This window comes from Sylvia atricapilla, chromosome 4 (genome assembly GCF_009819655.1).
Source record: "Sylvia atricapilla isolate bSylAtr1 chromosome 4, bSylAtr1.pri, whole genome shotgun sequence".
NCBI lineage: Eukaryota > Metazoa > Chordata > Aves > Passeriformes > Sylviidae > Sylvia > Sylvia atricapilla.
The window spans coordinates 8,745,266-8,759,370 of record NC_089143.1 but is presented as its reverse complement, the minus strand read 5'-3'; the positions used below and the strand labels follow the sequence as shown (position 1 = coordinate 8,759,370).

Below are 14,105 nucleotides of genomic sequence, written 5' to 3'. Positions count from 1 at the left end.
GGTAATTACATAAGGTCTGTGACTGTGAATGCAGGGGATTGGCTGGGGAGAAATAAAATAGGAACGCTGATATTATAGAAGGAATTCAGGAGATAAATGCTTGTGGAGAAAACTGAGTTTGCCTGTGAGATGCTGGAGAAAGCTCTCTAGTATCTGGATTCATAAAGATATCTTGGAGAGAAATGGAAAATCTGTGATTCCGGTTTTAGAAATATTGTTTTGGAGCCTGAGAAGTGAGTGTGTTGGATGTGGAGTGATTGAAATAATTTTAAATGCCTTGTATTTTCATTGTTAGAGATGATTAAGCAAATGTGTTCACTTGGATTCAGAGAATTCTTCAACAAATCTTCCAGAGAGAGAAGCAATACTTTGAATTCAACACATTTCAGACATAAACTGCAACCAACAAGAAGTGCCAGAAGGGCATAGTTCATTTGAAATGCTGGCACTGTACATGCCCCATGGCAATGCATGGTGCTGATCTTCATACAAAAGGGCGAGATATTTGTGACTCTTTCAGTAAGTATAATTTCCCAGAAACCAGGAAACATTGTGTTCACCACAAATGCCTCTAGTTCCATCTGGGACATCGATCTGCTTAGTGGTGTGAGAGCTCTGGTGGGCTTCTGTCCCATTTTGATTGATTCATTATATGTTCAGCCCTACTGAAACATAACAAGGAGGTGCCATCTACTTCTGAGCTCACACTCAGGGAATTATTTCCCAGCTACTCCCACCTGCAGCAGAGGCTTGTAATTTTGACCTTATGTAAATCTCATGGAAAGGTAAGGGCTTCTCTTAAATCAGTTCTGTAATACTTGCTAGAAACCTCAAGTGTGGCAGTGAAATACTCTGTCTTGAGAGAACAAAGCCAAAAGTGAGAGACAGCAGAAAAAAGGCTCCCACATGCTGGCAGTGTTAGAGGAAATAAAATCACTCCTGGAGGCCTGGCAAAATTGGGTGTTCATTTTAAAACTTATTTTAAAATTAATGACTTTGACATGGAAGAGCGATGAAGAGCAAACAAACTTTCTGGGGGGGGGGAAAGGGAAGCTTACTCTGCAATCTGATCAGATCTTTGAAGTAAAGAAAGAAAAAAGGATGAGGGAAACATGAGCTTTCAGTTGCAACTTGAATTCAGAAATTTTGGCAAAGACAGACAAATGGGAGTAGTAAGAGGTTTATTAACACTATACTTCAACCACACTTGTTGGTGACCAACACTGAATTTAATCCTTTCGTTCATTCTTTTGATTACAGCTTAAAAATACCTATATTTTAACTGCATCCTAAGGTGAATTTTCACAACTTTTTTTAGCTAAAAGAACAAACCATAGTGTAATTTTTACCAGAAATTAATTTCTGACCACAAGGTAATTTGAAATTTTGTAGAATTTGTGCCGTTTTTACCATTTAATTTTCATGAATTTTGTTCTTCATCTGCACCTGACTTGCACAGTCTAGTTCTTAAGAGGTGGTAATAAAATTTAATAAGCACTCCCAATCAGCATTTTTTTATGCAAAGACTCAAGAAGCAAATGAGAGAGCTGATATATCCTGTAACACTGTAACACAATTGTGCAGAATTATGGGTTTCAATTTCCTGATCCAATGATTACATCAAACAAAGAAAAAAAATGTTTATATCGCCACTCAGATTATTCAGCTGAAAGCCATTCATCAAACATAGCAGATAATCAAACATCAGGAACACTAGCTTATAAATCTCCTACTAGCACTGCACCTGTGGAAAACAAATGTTTTCTTGGTTGAATGCCAGGCTTTTGCATGCTGCAATCAGCCAGGCACAGAGGGGAAATATGGCATAACCCAATGCCAAAGAAAGTTCATTTTTAGGACAGGTCCTGAATGGAGTTTGGACCACATGGAATCACAGAATGGTTTGCATTGGAAGTGACCATAAAGATTGTCTAGTTCCAACAGCCTTGCCATGGGCAGGGATGCCCCCTGCTAGACAAGGTTGCCCAGAGTCTTGTCTAACCTTGCCTTGACCCTTCCATGCAAGGAGTATTCACAACTCCTGGGCAGTGTCATGTTCTGTATAAGTTAAGGTAGATATTAAGCACTTTCCTATTAGATATGCTGTAAAACAGCCATGAAAAGCAAAAACTGCTTACAGAAATAGCAGCATTTTCCCACTGAAAAACTGAGCTTGTTTTGCTGTGAAGAAAAAGTTTTATGGTCTAGTGTTTGCTGTCTCAAAGGAGCCATTTTGAAAACCCTGTTTATAAGTAAAGTAATTCCAGCACCTTTTCTCTTGTATGGCCAATCTTGTTACTCTTAAATGTGGTGATGAGGGAAGAAGAGGATAATGTAAGAACAGGCTGTTTGATGAACAGCATCAGAGCAATCATTAACTTTATTCTCTCCTTTCCCAATGAATTTGTTTCAGAGATGACAAAACACAGTTACTAAACTAATAGCTGAAAAAACAAGGCCAGAATGTGCTGTGGTCCTGTCACTGAAGGCTGAGAAACACTCAGGCTCTCAGCAAAAATGAAGATCAATGTCAGAAAAAGCAAGTGTACTTCCCATGTGGTCTGAGTCCATTTTGCTCACCTGACAAGAAAACACTGTATTTGGTAAAATGCACACACTAACTCCCATGGAACTTTATCCAGGTGAATAGTCACTAATGTGTACTCAAGGAATTGAGCTCCAAGAGATAGAAAATAATTTTATGAGGTATACCTCAAGACAACCTTCTTAATGAAAAATGCATTCCCTTTGCCTAGTGCATTCTTGGAAATACTGCTGTTTCTTTCACTTTATTTAGTGAATGTCTTGTGAATGACAGAGCATTTTCCCTGTCACATTTACTTTTACAAGGCTGCATCTTGGTTACCAATCAGAACTGGTTAAAGGCCTCAAAATGTATGTGTATTATTAGCCAAACAAATAGATATAAAATAATCACCCTAGAGTAATTATTTCCATGGCTTACAATGATGGATAAACTCGAAGGAACCAAAGCAATGGTCCTGATTTGAAGTGCTACTTAATCCAGGAAATGCTTGTCTACAGAGACATATTTTATGGGAGAGATCATAATGAGGCTGAAAGGTTGTATATGAAGTCTCAATTGTCTATTTTGGTGTGAGATCCCACAGCACACTTTGAAAATGAAGGGGAATGTTATCACATGCCTTGCTGAAACTTGTCTTAGGTATTTTCTGACTGGTGCCTTAATATTATGCTGGGATGTTCCTGCTGCAAATGGCAAAGAACTGAACCTGTCTGTCCTCAGAAAATTATTGCATGACATTTTCGTGTGGTTATTGTGATGACTGATGAAACTTTTCTGAAATAATTTTCTCTGGTTAATGCTGTTAAGAAAAATTGTACTATACTGAATTTTGTGTTGGATTTTTCTGGTGTGAAAGAAGTCATAAAGTGATAGCAGTGATAGCACTAGGGGGAATAACCTCCAGCAGAAAAAGAGTAGGTCTAGATTAGATATTAGGAAGAAATTCTTACTTTGGGCATGGTTAATGGAGAAAATTTGTGGATGCCCCATCCCTGGAAGTGTTCAAGGCCAGGTTGGATGGGGCTTTGAGTGACTTGGTTTAGTGGAAGGTGTCTCTGTCCATAACATGGGAGGTGCAACTCGTTGGTCTTCAAGGTCTACTTCCAACCCAAAGCATTTTATGATTCTATCATTTTCTCTGGTAGTGGAAATTTCAAGGTTATTGGCAGTCCAACTTTTTACAGGGAAAAAGATCCTCCATGGGACCATGTGCTCTAATATTATATTAACATTGGTTTTGTGCTCCATAGTATTGTGTTTTACTTGGTGCCTTTATAACACTAATGTGAAGGGAAGAGGACACTAGCAAATTGAATCACATAGATCTCTGCAAAAATTAAGGGGCATTCAAATAATATTAAACAGCTTTTACCTCTCAGCCTATTCCCCACACAGGAGGCTCTACCTGAAGGGGCTTCTTACAAATGTCACAGGACAATCAAAGTTCATCTTGTCTGGCTTCTGCTGAATACAGGAATGGTTCAAAAAATTGCACAATGTGAAAGGAGGATGTTGGACCCTCCTTGTTTTGGCTTCTAGTGCCTCACATAAACTGCTGAGAACAAAACTATTTTCAGTAGATCCTGCCTCTTCCCCTTCACGTGTTGTAAGGAGTGTCCTTGCAGAACAAAGAAATGCTTCTCCTTTCTTACCAACCAGAGGAACCAGTTTTCCAAGGGTCTTCCGGGAGACTGTCTCTTTTTTATTTGAGAAGAATTTCTTGATGTCTAATTGGTAAATATGAGAGGAGAGAGAAATAAGGACTGAGCAAGCAAAAAGAAACAAGCATTATGTCAAAGTATTTCTTACCAGGAGAAGTGCAGACCAGGTTAGAGTTAATCACAGATTTGCTTCTGATTTTCAAATGTTTAATTTTATCCTATCATATGCTGAATGGCATAAATACATTAATAAGAAAATACCAACAGAACTTTCAGCACTTGATAAACAAAATTCGATTAGATGTGGAGGGATAGCAATCTTCTTTCAACTAATTTGAACATATTTTTCATTTGTTTGAATTAAAATTTTCCCTGGCTGACTTCACAGCATTGCTGAGCCCTGTTGAACAGGAGTGGCTTTTACCCCAGAGTCAGAGATCGACGTGTATCACACAGTTTGACTCTAGAGGCTACAGAGGCAGAGGCAACAGGGTCTGGCAGAGACCATGAGCCCTTGGGAGATAATCTGCTCTCATATCAGAGCCCAGGTCACCTGTGAGCAGGCTCTAACTCACTCCTGTCTGTGTGTGCTGGATGAGCAGCAATAAGGACACTGGTAGGTGAGCTCAGCTGCAGTCTTTGTACCTTCTGAGCCTGCCAATAGCTGAAGCATTACAAAGAGCAGGGAGAGGCCAGGTCATGCCCTGTACTCCTTTGCTGGGGTATTGTAAGTGTTATTTCTGCTCTGAAATGGAAACACTGATATCCCTTGAACAACAGTCTGTGCAAAGATATGTGGAAAAGCCTGCAGTGGCAGAAGAAGAGACATGATTATATTGTATTTGAGAAACAGAAGGGGTAACAACACACATACACGTGGTATCAGAGGATGGGAAAGCTTCCTTCTGGTTTTTCATATTTTAGTATACCTCTAAGTGATTTTAGGATAAAAAGGAACAATATAAGTATCACATGCAGTACTATTATTACTTTTGTTATTTTCCTCTGACATCCCCAACATTGATGTACAGTCTGAAAAATACAAACGAATTACAAACATACATAAATATGCTATACCAGTATCTGAGATATAACTGCATTCTGTGTCTATTTTACACCACAGCTGAACAATTTTGAGGATGCCAGCCTTCAGGAGGTAAAACTATGCTATTTTCCAATCAGCATTATATGTTGTGTTTGTAGATGAGAGAGACAAGAGTAGCCCAGGAGTTTCTCCTAACTTCAAAGAATTGAGGTTGTTGCTGGATCATAGCCTTTCTCTGTAGCTGTGTCCAGCTCCTCAGAGTTATCTAGCCAATGAAATGCAAAGAGGAACATAAGAGATGTCTTGTCTCCTGTGTTACAGCAGGCAGAGGAGCCTGGGCTCCTACACAGCTTTTGGAAACTGATGTGTTCCTAGGGCTGCTGGTGGAGGGTGAAGTGACTTGCAGCACACAGCCCGACAAAAGCCACACAAGTATTTGTGCTGTTTTAAAAAAGGAGGAAAACAGTGACTTGACCACCTTTTTTTGAGAAAGCAAAAGATACTACCTGCTTGGGAGTGTCCCAGACTCTTTAGTTACCTTGTTTAGGAGTGCAGCTCTTGATGGCCTCACCTGTAAATTGGTATTGGTGGACCTTCCCAGTCATGAGGATGGCTGCTGGTGATATCATTTCACTGCCCTAAGAGGTCAAAGATGACAAGTCCTACAGCTGATTGTCTCTTTAACTGCCAAAACTGCATAAGAAAAAGTATAGTGTTATTTAAGAGGCCAGTACATACTTTGACTTGAGTATTTGAGTGCTGTGTTGCAGAAGTCAGGCTTCATTCTATTGAGGTTTTCTAATATGCACAGTTTCCTGAATTTAATAAAGTTCTGAATTTTACTGAATACTGATGTAGTGCTGGGTCCTTGAAGGCAATGCAAACAGGACTGCAGTCTTAATGTAATAAAATACTTGAGAGAGTGTAGATTCAAATTTCCATGTGCACTGTGCTTCGCTGTGTGAGAGCCCATGAAGGATTGGACCTCAAACAGTGAAGTGGGAGGGAATGTGATTTCATATGAAGGACTCACACCATGGTTGGGGACTGCTTGCAACAGCTTCAGTATGTGCAAACAGATCTTACTTGCCAAAGAAAAACATTTTAATTTGGTAGATGAAGTCTGTGTGTTGGAAGAGCAAAACCATTCTTCCTGAAAAATGGCATTGAAACTTTAATTTGAACCAGGTAACCAACTGAGTGGTGACTGTTGTGACTGGTTCACAACACCATTAACACTGTTCTGTGTGGTTATGATAGCAAATATTGTGAGTTTTACTTGAACATAGACCTTCAACCTTCATCCATATCATTCAAATATTGCATATTTTCATATAAAAAATGACTTGATGAAAAGTATGTTTTTCATAAAATGCTATACATTTTTGAAAACATGTATGTTCTCATGGAGTATCATGTAGAAAAAAAGAAATATTTTGGTCATAGCTTTCAACTTCCAAATTATTTTTCAGAAAATATTCACTACTTTTAGTATATATTTTAGAAGTCTTTTGACATGCAAAAGCTAGTAAAAGCTTTTAAATCTTGCAGAAATTAAATGCTTAAAATTTGGCATTTTTTTGTCTGCAGAAACTCTTCAACAAGAAACTCATAGCTATTTTCTTCCCTTCATCTTCTGAGTGTAAAATATAAACAGAAACTCCAAACCAGATTGTGATCAGAAGATTATTGTTAAATCACAATTCTTCTTGCCACTCAGTTATTGATACAAATTCAAGTTATAAATGATGTAATGCCAATTATGAAGTAAGCAGCTTAACTCAAAGGCTTTAGATATGCAAACATATATACAAAAAATATATATCTATAACGTATTTTCTTCTACTCAACAGTTTTGTCAGATCATGAATGTTGCATTTACCCACCGAAGCATCTCTGGCACAAGGTTTGTAATGTGCTCTAGATTCCTGCCTCAGCCTACTTAGTGAAGCAGATACTTCTGCCAGTCTGATAGTATCTAATTACAGAGCCAAGGGGTGCATAATTCAGCAGAACGCTCTGAGATGTTGAAAGATGATATTGTGAGGCAGAGAAGGGTATATCAGCCCTTGATTTAGGTCACACAAGCAATTCAGTACTGCATGAACAACATGTCGAGTGTTATACCTGAACACAGTAAAAACCTTTAAAAACTCATCCCTGTTAAAGAATTTCAGCTTCTATCAAAGTACTACACCAGCTAATTTTCTTTTATTTATTATTTTATTCTTTAAAAGAATTAAATGTAAATTTTTGGGTGATGCTTTAATGATCTATATATATACATATAAATAGCTGTTCTTTTCAACCGATGGGGTTAAATCGCATGTTTATACTTTCTATCTAGAGAGAATTAAAAAAAACGCCATGACTACTTTGGTAGTGTTGCTCTCATGGCTTTCATTTGCAACCAAATAAAAATGAGGTTAACATCATGAGAATGGGATTCCTCTTACTGATGGACTTGTCTGTTCAGCTTTTTACAGACATGGTCATATACAAAGGTTTTGAAAAAGCAAATTTCCCCCCTGTTTTTGGAGCAACCACTTTATGCCCCAGGGATAGCAGTGGTCCTAACACTACAAGCAGAAAAGCATTTTCTTGGACCACTAATAGCTATTAGTCATGCTGAAAAAATATTCATGTTAAGGGTTTTGGTCCAGAGATAAAAAGCCATTCAAAGTCAGCAAGGCAGAAAAAAAAGTAGTAAAATATATTAAAGAAAATCTGCAGTGTTTAGAGAGTGATTCATGACAAGTATGCTGAAGAATTAATCTAGTATTTTTATTCAATAGATTTTTTTATAAATTCCCTGTACAAACACGAGAGAAATATCTGCTCAGACTGGCAGGACTTGTCAGGGACAAGGCAGCTATGAGACCAACATAAAACATGGACATTTCTGCTGCTGCTTCAGTTGCAGCTGTATCCAAAATCAGGGATAAGATATAGCGGGGAAAGTCTGAAAACAGAGATATTCATGAGAGATTCATGGTATTTGTCTGGCTTTTAGAAGCACCATGGAAACACCTGACTGTTGTACTGTTTTTGCAGAGCTACTGAGAAATCTGTTATTATTGTAGAGGCAACTGTTGTAGAGAAAAGGTAAATTCTCAAACACATGTTTTAGGAGTGTGATTCTCAAATATTTCATATTTCTGAAGCTCTAGTCATATACAACAGTTTTTTTTTTTTTTTTAAAGGCACTCTAAAATGTTCAAACAATTTGAAGATTTACATATTCTGTAATATATTTGTTGTACAGTTACATTGACTCCTGGGATTTCTTCTAAAAAGGGTTCAGAATATCTTATTTCAGTGATTTTCTCCCTGTTTTATAATTTACTTTGTTTTGTTTTGCTGCCTGTGTCTTTTGTTTTTTGTCATACTTTTCATGATTTTATTTCTACATTTAACATCTATTACTCTTGCTCTCTCAGTATCCTGACATTTTAGGTTTTGGTTTATAATCTGGTTTTGGTTAGTTCTGTACTTTCATCTCTTTTTTAGTCCCCAGAATTCCTTCGTTTTGTTGCTCATCTGTTTGCTGTATTAAGCCTTCTCTTTTTCATAAGCAATTTCTTTCTTTCTTGGTGCCACTTGATGATGAGCTCACAAATTTAACCTCATGGGTGACATCCCTCAAGATTTGCCCACTTAAGGATTATATTTACCTGCAACCACGTCAGATAGATGCCAGTGGGAGGGCAGAGGGATAGATTTCCCCAAGCTGTTCATCAGGACCAGGATGGACAGGGTTTTGAACAAACTGGTCTAGTGGGAGGTGTCCCTGCTCATGGCAGGGGTGTTGGAAGTAGGCAATTCTTAAAGTCCCTTACAATCCAAACTATTCAATGATTCCATGATTTTGTGATTTGCCAAAGCCCTGACTATCTGATAAAGAAGTCTGGAAAAAGACTGAGTCAGGCACAATGTAAGTAACATTGTGGCTTTTTCATGTTCAATCATGAACAGCATCGAACTGGTGAAGCAACTACTTTTTCTCTCTAGACAGGAAAAAAACCCATAACTTTTTCTTAGGCTGGAAGTGGCAGCTGCGCTGTGAAGTGATGCTGGTCATGCTACTGCTGTTGTAGGCTCCTTGACACCCCCAAGAAAAATGGAAACTCTTCAGGCTGAGGCAGTAAAACAGAATGTACCCTAAGACTCTTGGGGAAATGGTAACCTTGGGCTGTTAAGAGCTTCAAATGAGGTAGAGGATTGTTGATAAAGCAACTAAAGAATTTTCCCCTGAAAACTTAAATCCCTTCCTTGGCAGTCTTTCTATACAGGCATTTTCTCTGGAGCACAGGCCCATGTGCACAGGGTTTCCTGTGACATGAATGTGAATATTACACATGTGAATATGACACAGTAGTTGCCACCTTAGGCCAAATGGTACCCAGAAATGTTGTCTAAAATCAAAAGAGGAAAAATCCTTGCAAGTGTATTAAAACAGTAAAGTGAAAACCAGACCTTTATTTGGTAGCTTCCAGGTGTCCCAGTGGTGATTGGCACATCTAGTTGGGTTTTTACAATTTTTATCAGGTTAATTAATTAGGCTATCTAATGGGTACATCCAATAGGACATTCAGTTGCCCCAGTAACCCAGCTCTGGGTCAACCCCTTGGAGTTGGTCCAAAGGCTTCTTTGCCCCACTTCTTGTTATGACTTCTCAGATTCTGGTTGGAAAAAAAAATGTTCTTCTTGTATGCCATCTTCCTGACAATAAGGCTAAACAGTATTTCAGGAATGCATCACAAGGTTAGTTTATGGTTCTAATATCTAGGGGAAAAGGGTAGGAAGGGTACTGGAGCTATAACCATGCATTAGCTATCTAAAAAGCTACAAATATATGAAAAATACATAAAAAAGCTTAGGGATCATAAGCTTCTTGCTTCAATGAGAATTCCATCTACAAGAAGTGAAATAAGTGGTTAATGTAAGTTGCTCCAAATCTTTTGGTACATTCGTCTGTCCAACTTCCACAGCTTTATTAAAGTTTTGTCATGCCCATTAACCTGAGAATAGTTCTCTGTTTAATTTCACCTAGAGTTTTATGTGCATTTGTGAGTTACCTTAGGTGATTCTAATTCCAAGCTTGCAAAGCAAAATTGTAGAAGTTAATTTTCTAAAATGTCTTTCTTTTCATTTGTTAACATGGCTTGTTATTTATTATGCTTTTGCCAGGATTCCAACCTAGGATGGAAAAACACAGTGTTTACTGGTTTACTCTAAGAGTGTATTCTGGTAATTAAATATTGAAGTTTGCAGCCTCCATATCGATTAGAAAAGTAAGAAATACCATGGATTCTTATTATAACCCCCCATGTAGTTCATTACTAATGTGGTTTTCAGACCTGTGACAAGAAAGATTTCTTTCTATAGTAAAAGTCCTTGCATGGACAAGTTGTGTACATTTGTAGCACGAGAAACAAGGATTTTTATAAAAATTTCCCTAGGGAATTGTTTAATCATTGTCCATGATACTTCTTTGCAGAGCAAACCATGGTATTTCTTCACTGTCACATTAGGAAAAAAGAAAAGAATAAACATAAAAGTGGCTCTTTGTATACCCCTTCCACTTGATATCTTTCCGGATCACTTTACAACTTTCCATTTTTCCATCTCTTCAGCTGCTTATTTATATGCTGAAGAGACACCACAGTCCTGATGCTTCACTAGATAATGACTGTCTGTACCTATGCTGCCAGCCTCTGGTGTCTGGGAACAAGCAGCATTAGAGATTAGAGCTATGGAAGCACAAGAGCTTCCATCCTGTTGAATAGTTTCACAGTTCAAAATGTATTGTCACTCCAAAGAGGAAGAAATGAAGAATATGTAAAATTTTCTATTTCAGTAATATTTTAAGAACTTCTTTTGATTACTTATGATAACAAAAAACTCCTCTCCCTTCAAGCTACCCAAGTAACTTCAATGTTACTAAAATATTTTGCAGTATTTCTGTAGAGTTCTTGTCTTTTGCACAGAGAATGAGCTAATTCTCTCACTTGGAATGTGTGAACAATATGCTGGAGGAGAATCAATGCTGCAGGAGCAGTATAACAGATTTTCAACCTAGAAAATGGGCTTCAAAAAAATAGCCCATTTTCATAAAACTTGTTCCTGAAATTGAATTTCTGACACCCATTCTAAGAGAAAAAATATTGACCCATCACAACATGGTTCCTTTCCTGAATTGGAGATGAAAGCCATGGCTATATATGTTGGTAATTACACTTCTGTACAGCTCTGTAAGTGATCTGTGAAATGCAAATACTTTTCCTGAGAACTCTTTACTATATGAAGAACCTTGTAAACACCTCTCTAAGTGGAATATACTTTTCTAAGGATTTTTTTTTTTTTTTTTGTATTTAGGAAGTAAGATAAATAACGAACTGGTTATATCGTGAAATACACAACGGTATCTGCCAAATTTAACAACTATGTTTTTATAGTTAAGTCATGAGATAGGTAAAAAATTATTAATTCACTGATCAAAGTTCATTTTCCATACAGTGCTACAGTGCAGTAAAGGTATCTTTGCTTTTTATTTTCTAACTTGTGTTTTGACTCCTGGAATACTGACAAAATAATTAAATATAATTTGCTGAATACAATGGATAATTTGGAAAGCTTGGAAATACATTACCACCCTTTTAAAAAGCTGGGATTTTAGTTATATATTTGAACATAGTATCTTTGTTTAAAAGAATGATTCTCAGGCTTCTTGAAAATCTGTGACACTCTCTTGGGCAAATTAATCTGTGTAGTGTTTACATGATCTAATTGTTGTCATCCTAAAAAGGAAAGAAACAGCATAAACTTTTAAATTTTGGAAAGTGGTGTAAAAAGTAAAATCTGAATTGTTGTGTGAAACTTTTTCCAGCTAGCTGCAGTAGGTATTTGATTGGACATTGAATACACAAAAATATACTTTTTTAATTGTTCCTTGGATGTTAGGGAAATTTGTTCTGGAACTACATTAAAATTAGGGATACATCTGTACCTTCTGCAGTCATAATCTAGTTCAACATGGAGACCTAAAGTATTCTCAATTAGTATTTGGTCATGGACACACTAAGGCTTGGCTTAGGCACTTGTCTTGAAGCAGATTGTTAACAACACCTAAGCTGGCAAGTTTAGTCTTAGTCTGGGTACTATCAGACTCTGTGGAAACACAAGTGACTGTATTAACAGAATCAGACATCATCAGAACAGTCTCGATTTATTCACATTTGGAAGTCCACCAGGATCTAAAATATATCTGTTTCTCGATATGTTGACTCACCATCTCTAAGAATTTCAAAAAAAGTCAAGTTGCGCCTTACTTAATCAACTTAAATAGCCTCAAAATGCTGTTTTCAAAAATTTCCTTATTCCTGTTCCATCTTCACATTTGAAAAAAAAAAAAGCAGCTGAATGTTGGATTGTGTTTTTAAGATGCTCTTTTTCTTTTTAAAAAATATTTTAAATAAAATTACTCCGTACTCGGAAGATAATAATCCTTTCCCTAATGTAATGGTAACTATTTTTTTCCAGGTCTCAACAGTCCCGGAGTTTGGCCGCATAGTCATTTATACCACCAGCCTTCGTGTGGTGAGAACCACCTTTGAAAGATGTGAACTGGTTAGAAAGATATTTCAAAACCACAGAGTTAAGTTTGAAGAAAAAAACATCGCTCTGAACAGCGATTATGGAAAAGAACTAGATGAAAGATGCAGAAGTGTTTGCGAAGTCCCCTCACTCCCTGTTGTGTTTATTGATGGCCATTATCTCGGGGTAAGTAAAGCATGAACTTAGTTTTATTCTACAGTTGGGAAGAGCAGATGAAAATCTCGATAAATGAGGAGCAGGATTTTTAGAAAATTGCCCGCAATGCTGCAGTGGTTGTAGCAAGCTAAGACAGAAATCCTTTTGAAGTATGCACTGCACAGATCCTCACTGGTAAATTTGATCTGAAGATGCAAAAGATAACCAGGGAGAGACTACCAGGAGGGGAGTAAGAGGCAATAATACATCTAAGATATTATCTCTTTCTTAAAAAATATCTTACTTTGTAGTTGAAACCATGAAAATCAAGAGAAATTGATTTTTTTCCTCGTGAGAACCTATATGTATTATTGACCTAGGAAGATGAACACACGTAGCATAAAACTGTCATTTAGCAATATCTGTGTTGAATAAGAGACTGACACTTTGAGGTGTCAGACTTTAAACATACATTCAATTTTAGATGATGTAGTCTGTATCAGGATCCGTAATCAACTGAATATATTTTAGATACAAAATTGGTTAACACTTTTTAAAAAGCCTGACTGTAGAAGAGAGAGAAGAAGAGCCCAATACTGCCCTGTTGTAAGACATTAACTTCAAATGAAAAAGTAAAATCCCTATTTGTACGCTAGTATTCTAGGTCTAGAAGCCTACTGACATTTGAAATCACCTTTTCATTGAACCTGTACTTTTGGAATGTATTTCTCATAGACAGAAAAAAAAAAATCAAAAGATTCTGGAAAGTGGCAGAAAGAAAACAGCTTGAAAACTCAGAGAAGGTATTTGTCTTGAGTGGTGAAAAGTTAGCAATTATCACTGACTGTGAGACTGAGATTTGTGAAGGTAAACTATTTTTAAACACAGTGAGGTTACTGTGTTTGCATCCCTTAAAGCTTTCATTTTCACAAAACCTTTAAGTAAACAAAATGCAGTGTAACCAACAATCAGGTATAAATATTGTGCCTGTATGAGCACGTTCTCCTTTTTTCCCCATCCCTTCCAAAATTTCCATATGTTCTAGGCTTCCCTGAGCAGTATAACAAATGAATTTTCTGTCACAGGCCTTGCCAGACCA

The 14,105-nt window shown here is 37.2% G+C and overlaps 1 protein-coding gene across 1 annotated transcript in view; it reads left to right on the top strand.

Annotated features, from left to right (window-relative positions):
- GRXCR1 (glutaredoxin and cysteine rich domain containing 1) overlaps positions 1-14,105 on the top strand; it is a 37,583-nt gene that overhangs the window by 15,706 nt on the left and 7,772 nt on the right. The window contains exon 2 of the mRNA XM_066316783.1: positions 12,797-13,036. Within this exon, the coding sequence (XP_066172880.1) occupies positions 12,797-13,036 (240 nt within the window). The remainder of the gene's footprint in view (positions 1-12,796; positions 13,037-14,105) is intronic.